This window comes from Carlito syrichta, unplaced genomic scaffold (genome assembly GCF_000164805.1).
Source record: "Carlito syrichta isolate Samal-C Ts95f unplaced genomic scaffold, Tarsius_syrichta-2.0.1 Scaffold305786, whole genome shotgun sequence".
NCBI classification, from domain to species: domain Eukaryota; kingdom Metazoa; phylum Chordata; class Mammalia; order Primates; family Tarsiidae; genus Carlito; species Carlito syrichta.
The window spans coordinates 351030-367819 of record NW_007249882.1 but is presented as its reverse complement, the minus strand read 5'-3'; the positions used below and the strand labels follow the sequence as shown (position 1 = coordinate 367819).

At 53.2% G+C, this 16790-nt stretch overlaps 1 protein-coding gene across 1 annotated transcript in view; it reads right to left on the bottom strand.

Moving 5' to 3' along the window:
- Positions 1-749: 749 nt before the first annotated feature.
- DUOX2 (dual oxidase 2) overlaps positions 750-16790 on the bottom strand; it is an 18538-nt gene continuing 2497 nt past the window's right edge. The window contains exons 6-32 of the mRNA XM_008062662.1: positions 16550-16610; positions 16339-16435; positions 15416-15506; positions 15045-15147; positions 14186-14349; positions 13421-13596; positions 13101-13219; positions 12601-12738; positions 12281-12394; positions 11880-12082; positions 11395-11580; positions 10210-10435; positions 10030-10123; positions 8202-8389; positions 7316-7385; positions 6855-6938; positions 6154-6332; positions 5732-5962; positions 5445-5544; positions 4709-4758; positions 4305-4432; positions 3904-4057; positions 2419-2651; positions 2028-2186; positions 1525-1680; positions 1168-1296; positions 750-872 (exon numbers count right to left, since the gene is read on the bottom strand). Coding sequence (XP_008060853.1) covers positions 750-872; positions 1168-1296; positions 1525-1680; positions 2028-2186; positions 2419-2651; positions 3904-4057; positions 4305-4432; positions 4709-4758; positions 5445-5544; positions 5732-5962; positions 6154-6332; positions 6855-6938; positions 7316-7385; positions 8202-8389; positions 10030-10123; positions 10210-10435; positions 11395-11580; positions 11880-12082; positions 12281-12394; positions 12601-12738; positions 13101-13219; positions 13421-13596; positions 14186-14349; positions 15045-15147; positions 15416-15506; positions 16339-16435; positions 16550-16610 — 3756 coding nt within the window. The remainder of the gene's footprint in view (positions 873-1167; positions 1297-1524; positions 1681-2027; positions 2187-2418; positions 2652-3903; positions 4058-4304; positions 4433-4708; positions 4759-5444; positions 5545-5731; positions 5963-6153; positions 6333-6854; positions 6939-7315; positions 7386-8201; positions 8390-10029; positions 10124-10209; positions 10436-11394; positions 11581-11879; positions 12083-12280; positions 12395-12600; positions 12739-13100; positions 13220-13420; positions 13597-14185; positions 14350-15044; positions 15148-15415; positions 15507-16338; positions 16436-16549; positions 16611-16790) is intronic.

Here is a 16790-nt window from a genome sequence, read left to right as displayed (position 1 = left end):
TTCAGACAGTCCTCTCACCTTGCCCTCCCAAAGTGCTGGGATCACAAGCATGAGCCATCACACCTAGCTGAGGGAGTTCTGAATATCTGGCAGAGAGTCTGGACTCCCTTATTCCCAGAGTTGAGAGACTGCTCCACTGGATGGAGAGAGGGGCCTGCCACGGGGTCAGGGCAGTGGGCATAACTGGCTTACATCAGGAACATCAGGAGTGGGGAGGCATCTTTGTTCCCTGGTGCCCTTCTCTAGGTTCCTGACCCTCTAGGAGCAGGAAGGGATAAGAGCAGGACTACTCCTTTTTGGAGCTGGAGGAGAAAGGCCCAGAGACTGACTTGAGGCACTTGGGCTGTCCAGGTTCTGAGTATCAAGGCTTCTGTACTGGGCTCTGAAGAGATTCTGACTCAGAGCTATCTCCACCCCCTTCTCCCTCAAATGCTGGGCCAAGAAAATACCAACACGATTACATTGCTTTCGTGTAAGTCAAACAGGGACATGAGGACTTATTGGAGGAAAACACTATTGCATGTCTTCATTGCTTCAAAACAGGGACTGTCCCCTCCCCACTTTGCTTGCCATGGCTTGAACTGGGGTAGGGGGTAGTCTTTGTCTTCTCAGAGCCTGGGACTGAGGGGCTCCCCAGCCCTCCAGCTGAGGCCTGAGGTGGGTTCTAATGAATTGCCAGCAGGCCTGGGCAACTTAGGTCCATAAAGAGGAAGGCAGGAGACTGGAAGCAGGAACCAGGGAGGGCAGGCTCAGAAGTTTTCATAGTGGTGCATGAAGTGGGCTCGGTCCTGTCTGTTGACAAGCTGACAGGCCTTCTCTACATTCTTGGTCATTCCTGGAGGGCCGCAGCTGAACACTCCAATCTTGCGCACCTGTCAGAGGATTGGATCAAGAAGGAGAAGCCAGCAGCCTTAAGACACTCATTCCTCAGGGAAAACAAAGCCTGGCTGGAATGACCAGGGTTTCAAGTTCAAATCCTGAGGAAAATGCTTGAGCTGTAAGGGGTTGAACTTCTCCTTCAGCACTTGACCCTATCCTATCCTATCCTATCCTGGGGCCGGGTTGTCGGTGGGGGTCCTATCCCTGCTCAGGATACAACTGCAGGATGCTTGAGGACCAGAGCCAGAGAAAGGCCAGAGTCTCAGGGTGGAAGGGGGCGGAACTGACCTGTGGGTGGACTTCCTGCAGGGAGTTGAAGAAGGGCTCGAAGGGGGGGCGGCCAAAGTGAGTGATGGAGCGCAGGCCCGTGAACAGACTCCGGTTCAGCACCTTCTGGAAGTGCCGCTCGCAGATGTACTGAGGGCACAAGGGCAGATCAGCCCAAGGACAATCAAGGTCAGCACTGAGCTTGAGCCAGCCCACACACACAGCCCAGGAGACAGGCTGAGGTGGGGATGGAGCTGAAGGCTGAGGGTCGGGGCTACCAGCGCTGTGCCTCCTGCCAGCTGGGGACTCATCAGCCCCGGCCATCCCGTCATATGCTGCCAATCCATCTACTTGTCAAGCTGCCCAGCCCTGACATACCAGCATGGTGGTCCTGAGGTCGAACTTCTCTGCCAGCTGGGTGATATAGATGTGCACAGACACCAGGTCCTGGTGGTCATTCTCCTCCACCTCCCGGATGATGTCAGCCAGCCACTCGAACTGCCGCTGGGTCCGCGTCACCCAGATGAAATAGATCTGGGGACACAAGTCCGGAGCTCAGGATCCAGCTAAACTCAGGCTCTGTAGGCCCCAAGTGCCTTCACCTGAGAAGCTAGGAAACCCCAGACCACCCACAGACACCAAGGTTCTAGCAGGACCCTCCAGCTTGATCCCAAGCTTCCAGCTGATAGACCCCAGCAAGGCCCATATGGCTACAACCTCAAGCCTCCCTCCAAGTTTGGCGCCTCAACCACTGGGTAAGAATGGTCCCTCCCGATGCAGTGTCTGAAGCCGGGAGCTTCTTCTCATGCTCCGCCGCTGTGATGTGGAGGCACAAGCAGGCCATGTGTCCCCCATTTGAAGAATGGAGGGTGGATGCTTACCTTCTTACAGAGCATTTGACGGCCCAAGGATGACTTGAAGACCAGGTCCTTGAGGATGGAGGCAAAGGGGGTGACCCCAATGCCCCCTCCCACCAGCACTGACACCTCAAACTTATGCCACTCCTGGTGGCCCTCTCCAAATGGTCCATCGAGGTACAGCTGCCAGGAGAAGGGAGAGACGAGATAAGCCCAGCCTTGCCCCAGCTCTGAGGCCAGAAATGCAGGGACAGTCAGAGGGAGGATACAGGGCAACCTAATCTCTTCTGAAGTACCCCAGTCCCCTCCCAACCTGGCCTTGGGGAGGCTGGAACTCCTTACTTCGGGCTGGGGAAGGGTAAGGACGCTCTGTCAATGCCAGAGGCCCAAAAGTGGGGTTCCCAGTGACAGGCACCTTTGGGTATCCAGCCCAGACACTGCCCTCCGGGGGTGAGTAGATCTCCCTGAGGCGAGTGGTCCAGGGCCCCACTGCCCGGATGTGCAAGCTGAGAGTGTCCTCGTGGGGCGCAGAGGTCAGTGTGAAGGGGTGGTACTCATTGGTCCCCAGAGCCAGGCAGGCGATCCGCACCCACTGTCCTGACTTGTACTCAAAGCCCTGGGGCCGTTGGAACTGCAGGTAGGTCACTCCTGGGGGTCATGGACAGGAAGGGCATAGATCAGAAGGCTTGCTCTTGGTACCTGAAGACTGACGGGTATCTGTCCTCTCCATACTCCTGAGGCCTGGAGAGTGGTACTATGGTCTGAGCAAGTGGAGTTCCTGGGGCTCGGAGTAGGAGGGACCCCTTTTCTCTTTCCTGAGTAACACAAGAGCCAGGTTTCTCTGCTCCCCTGTTCCAGCCCCTCTCCTCCTCTCTACTCCCTTTTCCTATGAATGGACCAGGCCTTATACTACTGCTCTGGTGAAGAGACCTCAGGCTCACCAGGGACCATCTCTACCACTGGAGGGTCACCTTTGTGACATATCATATCTGCACACCTCTTGCACTTTCTTTTTGCTTGTTTGTTTGAGTTGGGAATCTCGCTTTGTCTCCTAGGCTGGAGTGCAGTGGTGCAATCATGGCTCACTGCAGCCTCAACCTCCTGGGCTCAAGTGATCCTCCTGCCTTAGCCTCTCAAGTAGCTGGGAATATAAGCATGCACCATCACACCTGGCTAATTTGTGAGCTATCATTTATCTAATAATTTTCTTTAAATTGACTGACTTTTTCAATTTAACTTATTTTGACATGAAAACTTTTATCACTAAAGTAAGTGGAAAACCAGTAGCATCTGTTCTGATCAGAAAGTAACATATTTTGTTACCAAATTTTAGCCAGGTACTGTTTGTTGCCTAACCACAGCTGAGTAACACTATACCACTCTCTGAGATTGTGTCCTGAAGGAATGGCGACTGAAATAAGATTGAAATGAGATTAATGCTTACAGTGGGATTCTTGATGGTTAGACAGTCCTGTGACAGCTAAAATCATCTCTTGCCACTCTCTATAGCAATGGCAATCCCCACCGTGGCCAACACTGACTGTCAACAACAGACTGGCAATCTGGGCCAGTGGCCTGTCTCTGAGAGGAGGGACAGGAGAGGAATATACAGCTTCCTGTCCCCCACTCCCCCTGCAACTGGGTCACACATGTGGGGGTCTTTCTCATCTTCAAATCCCTCCATATACACTTTCAGCCACCCTGTCTCATGGTCACTTCTCACTGTCTGTGAGTCTCCTGGGAGCTAACCACAATCCCTCCTGAATCTACATTTCCATCAGGGATGCTACAGGAGTCCCTGGGAGGCAGTGATGGGGTCAGGAGGCATGGTGAGCTGTGTCCCCACGTCCAAGGAGTCGACTTCTGTTGCTCCCCACCCGAGTCAGGCCGGGCCTGGTACCTGAAGGCAGCAGCTCCGCCTTCAGCACGCTGATCTCCACCTTCTTCCGGCTCAGGCTCACTAGCTTGTCGCCGCCATAGATTATTGCTGGGACCAGGAAGTAGATGTGGAAAGAGGGCAGCTGGATCAGAGCATAGCTGCCGTGGATGATGAGCTGGAGACAAGACCAGTTAGTTCAGCTGAGGCCCAGCCAGGCCCCTGCCTGCACCCCTGAGTCCAGGCACTCGACCTGGGCTGAGTAGATGGGGCTGAGAGTCATAGGCTCCAGAGTCTGGAGTCACAGATCTCAGGGCTTATTCTGAGAGCGTAGGTCCAATTCTACATGCTCCCTCCTTCGCCACCCCCACCCCATCCTGAGTCCCCTGCTCCATGGCCTGGCCCTGCCCAGGGAGGTCCCTCACCAGGGCGTACAGCAGGATGTAGAGGTGGTGGGTCAGCCAGAAGCCCCGGAAGCTGCGGCGGCGGAAGTGGTGGGAGGCAAAGACGTACATGATGGCCAGGACCACGAGCAGGAGCACTCCTGTCATACCTGGGGGCAGGAGGACAGGGTCAGCAATCGTCTTAGGACTTCAGCCTGGGCTGAAAATACAACAGAGCACTCCCCCATTCTGCCCTCCTTCCTCTGTCATCCCTCTGGAGCTCCCAGAACAGCTTGCTTGGATGGGTTGGAGCTGTGGCTTGTCCTGTAGGCTAGAAAAGGACCCCACGGCCACTGTAGAAAGGTGAGTATTCAAGGGGAGACGGAGACAACAGCGGAAATTCTCAGGCAGTACCTCCACATCCCATACACAGTCCCACTCCCTACCTGGGACGGTCTGAAAGAACCACACATAGAACTTCCAGGGAAGCTTGGACCTGTGGGGCAAAGGCACACTGAGCCTCTGGCTGGGGCAGGAGGGGTGCCACACCACAATATGACTCCATTCCTGCTGTCCCTGCCTGCTGAGGTCACTGAACCTCCATTCAGATGGCCAGAGATCCTTCCAAGGAACACGGCAACCCACACCCCATACTTCCACTCTCTGCACTCAACAATTTTCCCTCCTGTGTTATCCTGAACTTTCTTACTGCAGTTGACCTTGAATGCTCAGTTCATTATTCCGTAAGCTCCATGAGAGCAAGGATTCTTGTTTTGTTCACTGCTCTGTTCCTAGGCTTAGAATAATACCAAGCACTCAGTAAATGCCCAATACACAGTTGTTGGATGACTGCGTGTTTCTTGACATCCCTACTCTCTGGCATCTGGAGGGACACACAGGACACTGCTCCATAAATGTTTGCCCGGTGGATGAATCAAAGGCTGAGATGGCAAGCTGTGTGTCAGTTACATCTGGGAAAGAATCTCTGACTTCATCTCCCAAACACCTTTCCTGGCCAGTCACAACCAGGTTCCTTCCTGGGGCAAGGAGGTCACCTATCAGCCTCTCCAAGAAGGCTGGCTTCGTACGTTCTCACTGAGCATCTATGGTCATCTGTTCCTTTTCTGTTATACCCTTAGGCCTACCCCAGGAGTCCCAGGGGAGACCTTCCCCAGAACTGACCCATCATTCACAAAGACGTTGGGGAATACGCAGGTCAGCAGGCTGAGGGGGCTGACTGAGAAGATGTAGACATTGACCACGTGGCCAGCACTGTGCAAAACTGAGAGAGACAGACCCTGTTAGAGATCCCAACTAGGGCTGACTCCACCACCAACCCTGAGGGAGAGAGGAGGTACAGGGAGGAGGATGGAGGTACAAGGAGCTCCAATTTCCCCCTCCCCCTGCCCCGTTTCCCTTAGCTAGACCCAGGGGCTGCTGCAAAGCGGAGATGCTCAGGAGTCACATACTGGCCAGGACAACAGCAGCCATGGCAATCCAGCGATGGAAGTCCACGGCAGCGTCGAAAGGCACGTAGCGGTTGAGGAAGGTCTCTCGTAGGAAGGTGATGAGATTGCGGCACATGGTGAGCAGGATGTAGGAGAACATGAAGGAGACGCTGGCCGCTGTGCCCCGTGACAGGATGATGCCCACATAGGTGGTCTGTGCAATGTCCGTGCGTGGCGAAGCAAAGCCATAGTCTGGGGCCAGATCAGTGGGGGTAGATCAGCAAGGCACAAGAGGCTGTGATCCTGAGCCCACATCAGAACGCCCAGCTCCCCACGCAGACGCTGAGGGTAAGGAAGAGCAACCAGGGGGCTCTCTACTCCTCCCCAAGGGTTGGAACCTGCTTCCTGCCTACTTCCCATTGCCCACAGCCCGGAACTCTTACAATAAGCACGATCTGCAAACAAGCCGACACAGATGGCCGAAAAGATTGCGACACACACGATATGCCGTCGGTAGTTCTCCACAAAGCGCTTGAATTGCTGCAGCTTCTGGGCCAGGAGGCCTCGCTGCATCTTCTCCTGGAGTGCCTCTGTGTACAGCTGGGGACCAGTCACCATGATTCTGCAGCAAGGAGAGGCAGGCAGCGGTAAGGTGGGGCACTCTGGCCTTCCTTCAGTGCTGCCCCACAAAAGGAGACCTGGTTCTGGCAGGAGTCAGGATGGGCCATAACAGATGATGGGAAAAAGCATTCTGGGGGGCCTCCCACTCCACTAACCCTTTACCTCCATCTTTACTTGCTCCATCCACCCACTCATCTGTCTCCCCACTTCTCTATCGCCTCCCTCCTCCTGTCTGTTTGTCCTTCCCTCTTCCTGTTCCCTGTGTGGGCCTCAAAGCAGGCAGGAGCTAGGAGACCCCTTACTAACCATCCTGATGAACCAGAACTCTTGTCTGAAGAATGGAGTGCAGAGGTTGGGAGAGTATGAAAACTAACTCGATACTACAGCCCCTCAGTTGGGTCAGGAACAAATGGAATGAGACCCAGGATGGTCCCTCATCCATCAGGGAGGTGTGGACAGGGCCAAAAGACCCTGAGACTTCTCTCCACATTTCCCTGGGCCCAGGGATCCAGGAAGCACTCACTTTTTGCCAAACCTCTTCTTCAGCCCAGAGCCTCCCAGCTCTGGGGTTTCTGAGGCAGGGAGCCCCAGTCCTTGGGGGCAGGAGCTGAGAGAAAGAAATGGGACCTGTTTTTTCCTTGTCTTTGCAGCCAGGAGAACTGCCAGGTCAGACCTTGGCTGGAGGTGGGGTGTGGTTCCTGGGGCCAGGCTGGGGGAAGGCAGGCTGGGGACAAGGCAGAATGAATTAAGAGGATCTGCTCATCTGTTCTGTAGAATGCTCTGGCCTGGAGTGGCTGGGAGAAAGTCAGGCTTCTGAGCAGAATGGCATGAGAAGACAGCTAGAGTGTTGGTAAGGACTGAACATGAGCTAAGAGCTACTTCCAGAGGGCCAATGTCTGACCCTGGGGGCTGATCACCCAGCCCTACTTCCTTCATTTCCCTGTAGGGGCCCTAGCCAATGAGACATCCTCCATTCCTGCTCACCGTTCGCCAGGAGTCCGAGAGATGAACGAGACTCGACAACTGATGTTTTGTTTAAAGATGTCTCCAGCACCTGCACAGGAGAACAAGAGGCAAGATGGCTTCCCTATGAGGGCAGTGAGGTAGAGTGGGAGACTGCCCCCTCCTCCCCACTCAGGGAAAGCCATGTCCAGACTTCTGGCTCAGCCCTATTCTCCTCCTTCCCCACACTAAGCACCTATTGTCTACAAGGCAGACAAGGTGGCAACTTTGTGCAATTAGAAAAGGGGACCTCCCCCCCCCCGTAGATGAAACCCTCCAGGTCCTTTGTGTAAAGAAAATAGTATCTATTCCTCTGGCCCGATACACCCTAGACCTATGCCCATAGCTTTGAACAGTATATAAGAAAGATTTCAGCTGGGCTCGGTGGCTCAGCCTGTAATCCCGCGCCTTTGGGAGGCTGAGGTGAGTGGATTGCCTGAGCCCGCGGGTTCGAGACCTGCCTGGGCAAGCGAGACCTCATTGCTACAATAAATCAAAAAATCAGCCAGGCGTGGTAGCGCATGCCTGTAATTCCGGCTACTCGGAAGGCTGAAGCGGAAGGATCGCCGGAGCCCAGCAGGTCGAGGCTGTGGTGGCCGGGAGCGGCCACTGCACTCCAGTCTGGGCGACAGAGTGAGACTCCAACTCAAAAAAAAAGAGAAAGATTTCAGCCTGCTCCTTGACCTCAGTGGGCATCTTTGTGCTGTGCACAGCTTGCACATCTGCAGGTACCACCCCTGATTACATGTGCCTGTACTAGGCACCAAGGACTCAAAGAAGAATAAAACCTGAGTCCTGTCCACCAGGAAGTCTCGTGTTGAAGATACATCTCTCCCTGACTCTGATCATTCCTTACTCACTCACGCACCTCCACGTCCACCTTTGACACAGAGCTGTGTGCGGCGGAGCTCGCTGTCATGGTCCCGCAGCATGTAGTGGAAGTCCTCCCATGTCAGTTCCTCCTTGTCCTGGAAGCCCGACTCCCGGAACATGGACTCCACCACCTCGGCTAGCTGGGCCTTCGACAGGCAGTTGTTGGAGATTTCTATAAAGGACCTAGAAAGGACCAGAGACAGGGCAGCCTGTCACCCAGCAAGGTCAGGCTCGGGCAGGTGCAGGGTGGGGCAGGCCCCGGATTACCTAATGTGGTTACCAGTGACCCGGGAAATGGCACTGAGAAGGTGCTCGTTCAGCCTGCAGCTGACACTAAGCTGGGTGGGGTGACCATGGGCTCGAAAGGCAGAAAAGAATTGAAAGTGACCTTGACCAATTGGAGAAAGCAGCCCTCAAGCAGGGGGCATCTACTACTGGTACAAATGTCCACTTAGTGCAGGGACATGTCCAGGGTGTACCATGGCCTTCTCTTGTGGCAGGCTCTCTGCCCACTCTCTCCTGCTGATGCCTCCCACACCACTCCTGGGCTCCCACTTTCACATTCCAGTGGGGGCCCCAGATAGCAGGGCAGCAGGGAGGGGATGTAGCTACAACATTGCTGCTTCCTTGTGCCAATGCCCCAGGGTACGGGCAGGAGCTCTCCACACCCAGTGTGAAAGCACCCACAGTGGCACCTGCAGTAGCCGAACTCTTTCCTTAGGCTGTGCTTTGGGACAGAAGCAGATCATGTAAGTTTGTGTGAGTCCAGCAGGACGACCTGGACCACATGGCACAGCAACACAGCCCTCACAGTCAAAGACATCATCCCACTGAAACTGAGATCCACACCAAGGGACAAGCTAAGAAGGCAGGAGCTCAGCCCTTGAAGGCAGGAACCCTCTCTTAGATTCCCTAGAGCCCCACCCAGGGCTGGGCCTGCAGTGACACACTCAGTGAGGTACAGACTGCAATCCACTTTTCCCTTTTAGAAGTCCATGTCCCCTTGGGGTATCTGAACTATAAGAGGGATGCAGTTAAGGAAAATGTTCAATGCAATGAAAAGGGCTAAAGGGATAGAAAAGTTAAGATTGTGGGCTGCTTGATCCATTCTATGTATCCATTTGCATACTTATTTCATTTTATCTTGTTCAGTCACCTCTGTATTGAATGTCTGCTATGTGCCAGTCACAGTGTGGAGGAGATGGATTCAACAGGGAGCAAAGAGAGGTAGACCCTGCCCTTATGGCGCAGAAGGGGGCTGTGGTATTGAAGCATGGTCTGAAGGAATAAGAAATCTATGATGCTCAAAGTCGATCTTTATCAGGCCCAAACTAGAAGTGGTTTAAGAAGCAGGAAAAAAGTTGGACTATAGAGAAACGTTTCACATTTCTCCTCCTGCCTGTCATGGAGATTAATATCAGAAGAGTCACTGAGGTCATCCATTATTTCACAGGGAACAACACAGCATTATCCATGCTGTAAAAGAGTTTACAAAGATCCAAAGGCATCCAAAAGGGGTTAGAGGATTTTAGTTGTTGGTCATATTGGTGTAGGTTTCTTTTTTTTCTTCAAAAAAAGAAAACAACTAGGGAGACTTTCTTGGCTGGTGTCGATAGTGCAGATACAGACCCTCCTTGAGGCAGAGACCTGGGCAGGTAAACTTTTGAAGCTGGATGCTCTGAGAATCTCAGGTGCAGTGGCTAGGCCACCTCTCAACACAGATGGTCACATAGCCTCCACACCCACCCTCCCTCATCTATCTTGACTTGTTTTCCTATCTAAAACATCAGAATGTCTCAGAATTGGAAAGGCACACCCCATACCGCATCATGGTGAAGAATTCATCCTTGGAGAGGAAGCCATTCTCATCCAGGTCATACATAGTAAACATCAGGCGGGATTTGTCCTCTGGGGAGCCTGGGAAGAGAACGGGGGATGCGGGTCACCTCATGCTGAAAGATGCCTGTCTCCTTGGATGGGCCCGTCACCTCCCAGCCCCCTACCTGTCATGAAGACCACTAGGATGTCCAGGAACTCCCGGAAGGAAAGGTAGCCATTGCCATCCTTGTCAGCCAGAGAGAACATGGACTCCACAAACATGTCCTGGGGCTTGAGTCCCAGGGACTCCGCAAACTCAGCTCTACTCAGCTCACATGTCAGGGCCTCCCGCACCTTCTGGGATGAGTCCAGGGGCAGGGTCCCTGCATCCGCCTGCTTGATGTCCAGCACCTGCACTTGGGCAGCAGGAGAGGGAAGGAGAGAAGGAGGTGAAGGCTGGGCTGGAAGCAGTTCAGTAACCCCATCTCCCCAGAGTCCAAATCAGAAAGAGCCCTAGTGTCCTGATCCTTAGATATACTGACTGGAGTCTCTTTTCTATGGGGAGTAGGGAAGGGGAATAGCAGCCCACTCATTTCTACTTGGACCTCAGAACCAGGAGTTTATACAGTGGGGATGATACTGAGGCAGGGAAAGGGAGAGTGAGGGGAGGGCAAAATTGGTGAATGAAAAGTGAAGAGAACCAATACCGGGGACAGAAAAGGCAGTAGACAGGATGGGCAGGCAGGAAGAGGCTGGGGCTATGCTCTCTTGACAATTCAGATAGGGCTACCACATACCTATGATTTGGTCTCTGCCCTTTGTGCAAATAATTTAAAAGCCACATGTAACCACCATTAGTTAAATGCCTACAACACGCCAAGCACTCGAGCTAAGCACTGTACATAGAACAGTATCTTTCAAACATTAAAGTGCATGAAAATCACCTAGAAGGCTTGTTAAAACACAGACTGCTGCCCTCCCCACCCTGAGTTCCTGATTCAGTCTGTCTGGAAAGGGGCCTAGAATCTGCATTTCTAACAAGTTCCCAGGTGAGGCTGATGCTGTGGCTCCTGGGGCCAAACTTTGAGAAACATTCATGTAGACTATCTCACTGAACACTTTCAGCAATGCAGTGGAATGAGTAATCAATTTCAGTCACTGTTTTATAGATGAGAAAACAGAGATACAGAGATGATATGACTTGCCTAAGGTCACCCAGCTAAGTAGGTGGCAAAGAAAGGGTTCACACAAGGCTGTCTATCTCTAGGCCATAGAGTGAAGCTTAGTTCACCCGCATGGGGTTCTGTCCAGCCAAGATTTCCTCCACCCCCCAGGCCAGGCCCATCTCTAAAAGGCACAGGTCATGGCACCTGAGCAAAAAGGTGTCTAAAGAAGATCTCCAGGATGCGTCCCCGCTGCTGCTTGGTCACCGCCTTCCTGAATAGCTCCTTCTCATCCATCTCAGCCACATGGAGGCCCAGAGTCCAGCGTATACAGAAGTCCTGGAGTTGCTTCACAAAGGCGCCCCGCTCCTCTTCAGAATTAAACTGCAGCACCTGGGTTGGGGGGGGGTGGGAGAAAGGCCGTACTAATGCTTGGAGCTCGAGCTTCTGCTTCAGCCTCCTCTCAAAGGACTTTGGGTTGAGGGAAGGGGAGAAAAGCCCTTTCCCATCCATCCAAGCTGGGCCCAGATGTGTGGCCTAAGGGGGTCAGGTTGAGTCTAGGAGCCTCTGAAAGGAGTCCCTCTTCCTGGCAGCAGCCTCTGGAGCTGAGCACAGGGAGGCCTGAGAGAACTCGCTTGTGAGAGGGAGGTGTGTGAGGGCAGCCCAGGTGTGAGAGGCAGGACAAACGGTACCAGGTCATACTCCTTGGGGATCTTGAGCAGCAAGGTGCGGCATCCTCGGTTGCTGGACAGGACTAGGTCAACCTGCTGTGGGGGCCGCAGCTGGACTATGCGGAGCACAGTGGGACGCCTGTCCAGAACCTGAAGAACCTTGTCTGGAAGCAGCTGGATGGTGACAGGATAGCTACTCTCCTTGGGGCCTGGCCATTCCATCGCTGAGGAAGGGACAATTGGGAGGGCAGAGTGGTTCAGCAGAGGTCCCCAGGATCCTGCCCTCAGGCCAATTCCACTCTGAGTCTGAGCAGGCACCCTAAAGCCTGACTTTCTCCCCACCCTGTAGCTGGTTCTTTCTTTCAAGTTACCCATTCTCCCTCTCCTCTCTCCCCTCCTCCCTTCCCTCAGCCCCTGCTCACCTGGAATTCCATCTTTGGCTGCTTCCTTCTTCACACTGTCATTGCCTTTCTTTTGTAGCTTCTTGCGCTCTCGGCCCCGGAAATAGGCCACCACCCCAGAGAAAAGTAGACTCACTAAATGGGAGCAGAAGGAACCCGTGGGGAGAGAGTTCCTGGCCTGTAGCTTCACTGAGGTTCAGCTGCTGCCCTCCCTTCCCAAGGCTCCTTGAGTCTGGCCTCAAACTGACTCAGAAGCCAGCCCTGCAGGCCAGCAAGTAATGAGGGGGTAGGGTCAGTCTGCAGGGAGACTGAAGAAGACAGGAGAGGGGTGAAGGTCTCACCTAATGGAAGGCAGCAGAGAGCCACAATGGTGATGCCAAAACCAGCTCCACTGCCCTCAAAGAAGTCAAGCACAGTAAGGGGCACACAGGGGGGCAAGCCTTCAGTTGTGAGTTGCTGGGGCTGAGGGCAGGGTGCGCCTAAGGGAGAGGGCACAGAAGACCTCAACATCTGAGGACCCACTCCTTGGCCAGGCTTCCTTCCCCTCTGTCCTGTAAAGGAACAAGGTATCCTCCATCCTCCCAAGCCCACCTCCCTGGAACTTGTTCACCTCAAAAAGTCTCTGTCCATATCCCATCTCTCAGCATCCACCCCAGTTTGGCCTCAGGCTACAGCCTGTGTGCCAGTTCGGTCCTCTTGAGAGAGCCAGCCTAATGCAGGCCTCCTAGTCTGACACAGAAGCTACCTGGCTCCCTGAACAGCACCAAGAGAGTCCCCTTCCCCACCCTCAACCTTGGTCCTTCTCCGGCCACTGTCACTTGTGTTTACCTAGGCCACATACCTTCATGCCAGAAAAAGACATTGGGTTGCAGGGCATTGGAGTTAACATTGGTAACAGCTACCAGCACATCCCTCAGGGTGGTGTTTCTGATTTCTTCAATCTCCTTCTTGGAGAACAGGCTAAGTTGGGCAAAGTAGGAGTCACTGGGATGGGAAGGGGATGCAGGCCTCCAGCAACCCAGGCCCAAGGACCCAGATAAGAAGAGACCCAGAGGGGTTGGGAAGGGGATGGTGGGCTGGGAACCAAGGGCCCATGGGGGCTGTTTCAGGCCAGGCAGAGGATCAGGTGGAGTCTGAGGTGGGAGCCCAGGCAGGCCTTACCCGTTCTTGGTGTTCTCAAACCAGTAACGGTCACCATCCCGCAGCCGCACAAACTGGTCAAGGACAATGGTGCTAAACAGGGGTCCAGGGTTCCCATGGCTCTCCAGGAGCCCCCCAGGGAGCAGCTCCAGCCGGGACAGGTCCTGGTTGTACAGGGTGGCTATGGCCTCCAGTACCTTAGGCACCACAAGAGATAAGGCGTGTGTGTGTGTGTGTGTGTGTGTGTGTGTGTGTGTGTGTGTGTGTTGGGGAGGGCAGTCACTGTTGCCCCATCCCTCAGACACAGGATTCCAGAGGCTGTCTAGATTGCTGCTCGGGCCTGCTTTCCTCTTCCGAGATAGACCCCTTCAGGGGTGACAATCTAGTGGAAGGACCAGTGTGTCCCTACTCGTGGTGAGACCATTGTCAGATGCCTGAGGACCATATCCTGTGACCATCGATATTCAGAGTGCCTCAGTGATTAGCAGCTTCAGGGGCACCTGATACATGGGGTGGGATCCTGCAGGAATAGGACAATGGCACCCAACCCAGGGGCCATCCTGCAGGAACGGTACAATGTAGTGGTTAGGAACGTACTCTGGAATCAGATGGCTGAATTTAAATCCTGCCATTACAATTTTCCAATTATGTCATCAGTCAAATGGGGACAATCGCAGAACGGGGATATTCTTGTGTAGATTAAATGGGTCAATATATGTAAAGAATTTGGAAGAGTTTTGTCAAAGGAAAGTTTTAGCTTTAGTTATTGTCATTACTATTCCTGACCTGAAGGTCCACATTAGGGTTGAGGTCACTCCAGTTCCTTGGGATCTCCAACCCCAAGGCCAGCAGGGCCTGGCTGTAGCTAGGCAGCCCCATATCTCGCCCATGTTGGATGCTGCTGGCCACATAGTCTGTGCGGGAGAATTTGCCAGGGCCAGGCCAGTAATCTGAGGAGAAAAGACCAGATGTTGGGCTCAGTCCTCCTAACCTTCTTTGCCCTACAGCCTTCCATCTGGCTGTGGCACAATGGCTCTCCCCTCCCCCAGACCCAGCACTCATCTACATGAGACAGGTGTCCATATTGACCTTATCTTGGCATGGAGTGAATGTCACCATGTGCAATCAGGGACAGTTTTGCTGGTAAGACCTTTCCTCTAAGAGTCAAGACTCTTCTAGTCACCAAGCAGTAAATTCCCTGTCCTAAACTTCCCTAACTTCAAGTCAAGCCCGAATGAAAACCTTTAAAGACCTGACTACGTATCAAAAAGAGTGGTGTGGAAGGCTGAGGTGGAAGGATCGCCGGAGCCCAGCAGGTCGAGGCTGCGGTGGCTGGGAGCGGCCACTGCACTCCAGTCTGGGTGACAGAATGAGACTCCAACTCAGAAAAAAAAAAAAAAAAAAAAAAAGAATGGTGATATCCTGCCCCAATCCTCGGACATAGTTTATTTAAAATAAAAGCAATACAAAACAGTAAATTTAGGGAAAAAATGTTAAAAGTTCTTTTTTTCTAATGGCTATTTGAAGTCTGTTTGTGTTTCTGTGTTCCTGCATCATGGGTACCCTCGGTCTGCTAGTTGATTCACCCAGAAGGATCCCCAGACTCCCCAGTCTCTGGCCCCATCCCCTGTGGCTCTGAACTCACCCCTCAGATCTTCAACCACTATCCTGTCCTCCCGCTCTGAAATCTGGGAGGCCATTCCCAGCAGCAGCTGATCCACCTCCTGGGTACTGTTCAGATTGGGATTCTGGAAGTACACAACACACCTAAATAGCTTTAGGGTCCCTACCCAAAGCTCAATCTTTCTCACCCTGGACCACTACAGCACCTCAGGGCAAAAGGCTCTTGGCCAGTCCTAGACTCTCTTGAGTCATTGTCCCCAGATAATTTTCTCTACCCTTCATTTCCCACCAACATGAAGCAGCAACACCCAAGAACTGGAATTGTTGTTTTGCCTAGCCTGTGTGAAGAGACTGACCTAGACCCACCTTCCCTGACCCTGACCCCAGTCTGACCTTCCGAATCCAGTAGTTGTTGCAGACTCTGAGAGCTGAGATGTTGTCAGCATCCTCATATAGGACCTTCGGGAAATGACAACTGGCATTTCTGAAAGGAGGAATCAAGGATGTGGTGGTGGAGCTCAGGGAAGAAACTAAGAAGGGTTTGAGTAGGGTGAGAGATTCAGTGGGTGTTGTTTAAGATTAAAGGTGGCCCATGAACTTCCTTGAACATAGCAGAGATTTGGCAATGTGTGGAATAAGAGTTAGTTCTTAGTCCACATAGGGTGGGGAGAGAAGGAGGAAAGAGGATGACCCAGCTGCTGGACAAATCCTACACTCAGCAACTGATGTCCAGCCGTGAGAAAAGCTGGGGAGGGCTGGGTGCTGTGGCTCATGCCTCTAATTCCTACACTTTGGGAGGCCAAGGTGGAGGATCTCTTGAGCCCAGGAGTTTGAGACCAGCCTGGGCAACATAGTAAGACCCCACTTCTACAAAAAATACAAAAAAAATTAGTCAGGCATGGTACACACCTGTAGTCCCAAGCTACTCAGGAGCTGAGGCAAGAGGATCACTTGAGCCCAGGAATTCGAAGCTGTAGTGAGCTGTGATCTCGCCACTGCACTCTGGCCTGGGCAAACATAGCGAGACCCTGTCTCTACCAAAAAAAAAAAAGAAAGAAAGAAAGAAAGAAAGAAAGAAAGAAAGAAAGAAAGAAAGAAAAAAAAAAAAAGAAAAAAGAAAGGAAGGAAGAAAATAAAAGCTGGGGAGATTTCCCTACTAAGGTCAAGCCTAGGGTCCTGCTTCAGGGCCTCAAATTTTGCTTCTGTTCTCCAATTAAACTGGGAATGAGTGTGAAAGGCCCCAGGGTCCCAAGGCGTCTCACACTGCGCCTCTGCCAGTGTGTGGGACTCTTCTCACCGCGAGGCCCTCCCCTCACCTCATGTAGACGCCAGGGGGCACCATGGTGGAGAAGAACTGCTCAGATGCCGCCACGAACTCTGGGGAGATGCTGGGGTCTAGGAAAGGGCGGTACCCTGCAGGAAAGAGATAAGAAGAAGAGAGGCTCCTCACACTTTCCCATCGTATGCATCAGCCTGTCTTCTTTCCCTTAAGGAGCCTCGGCTCGAGTTTCACCCCTACTCCCTCACCTGCATACTCCGGGGGTGTTTTCTGCAGGAAACTGGGCAGCCACTCATACAGGGCGATGTTCTGAGGGTCAGAAGGGGAAGAGAAGAGGCACCGCTGAATGGGGCGGGGCCCGGAAGGATCGGAGCCCAAGAAAGGCTTGGATGCTGCGGTGAGGACCCGGCAGGCGCAGTCACGGGAGAAGCAACTCGGACAGGAGCTGTGCGAGGGCTGTTTCCCTAGGGAACCAGGGGATTTGGGGGG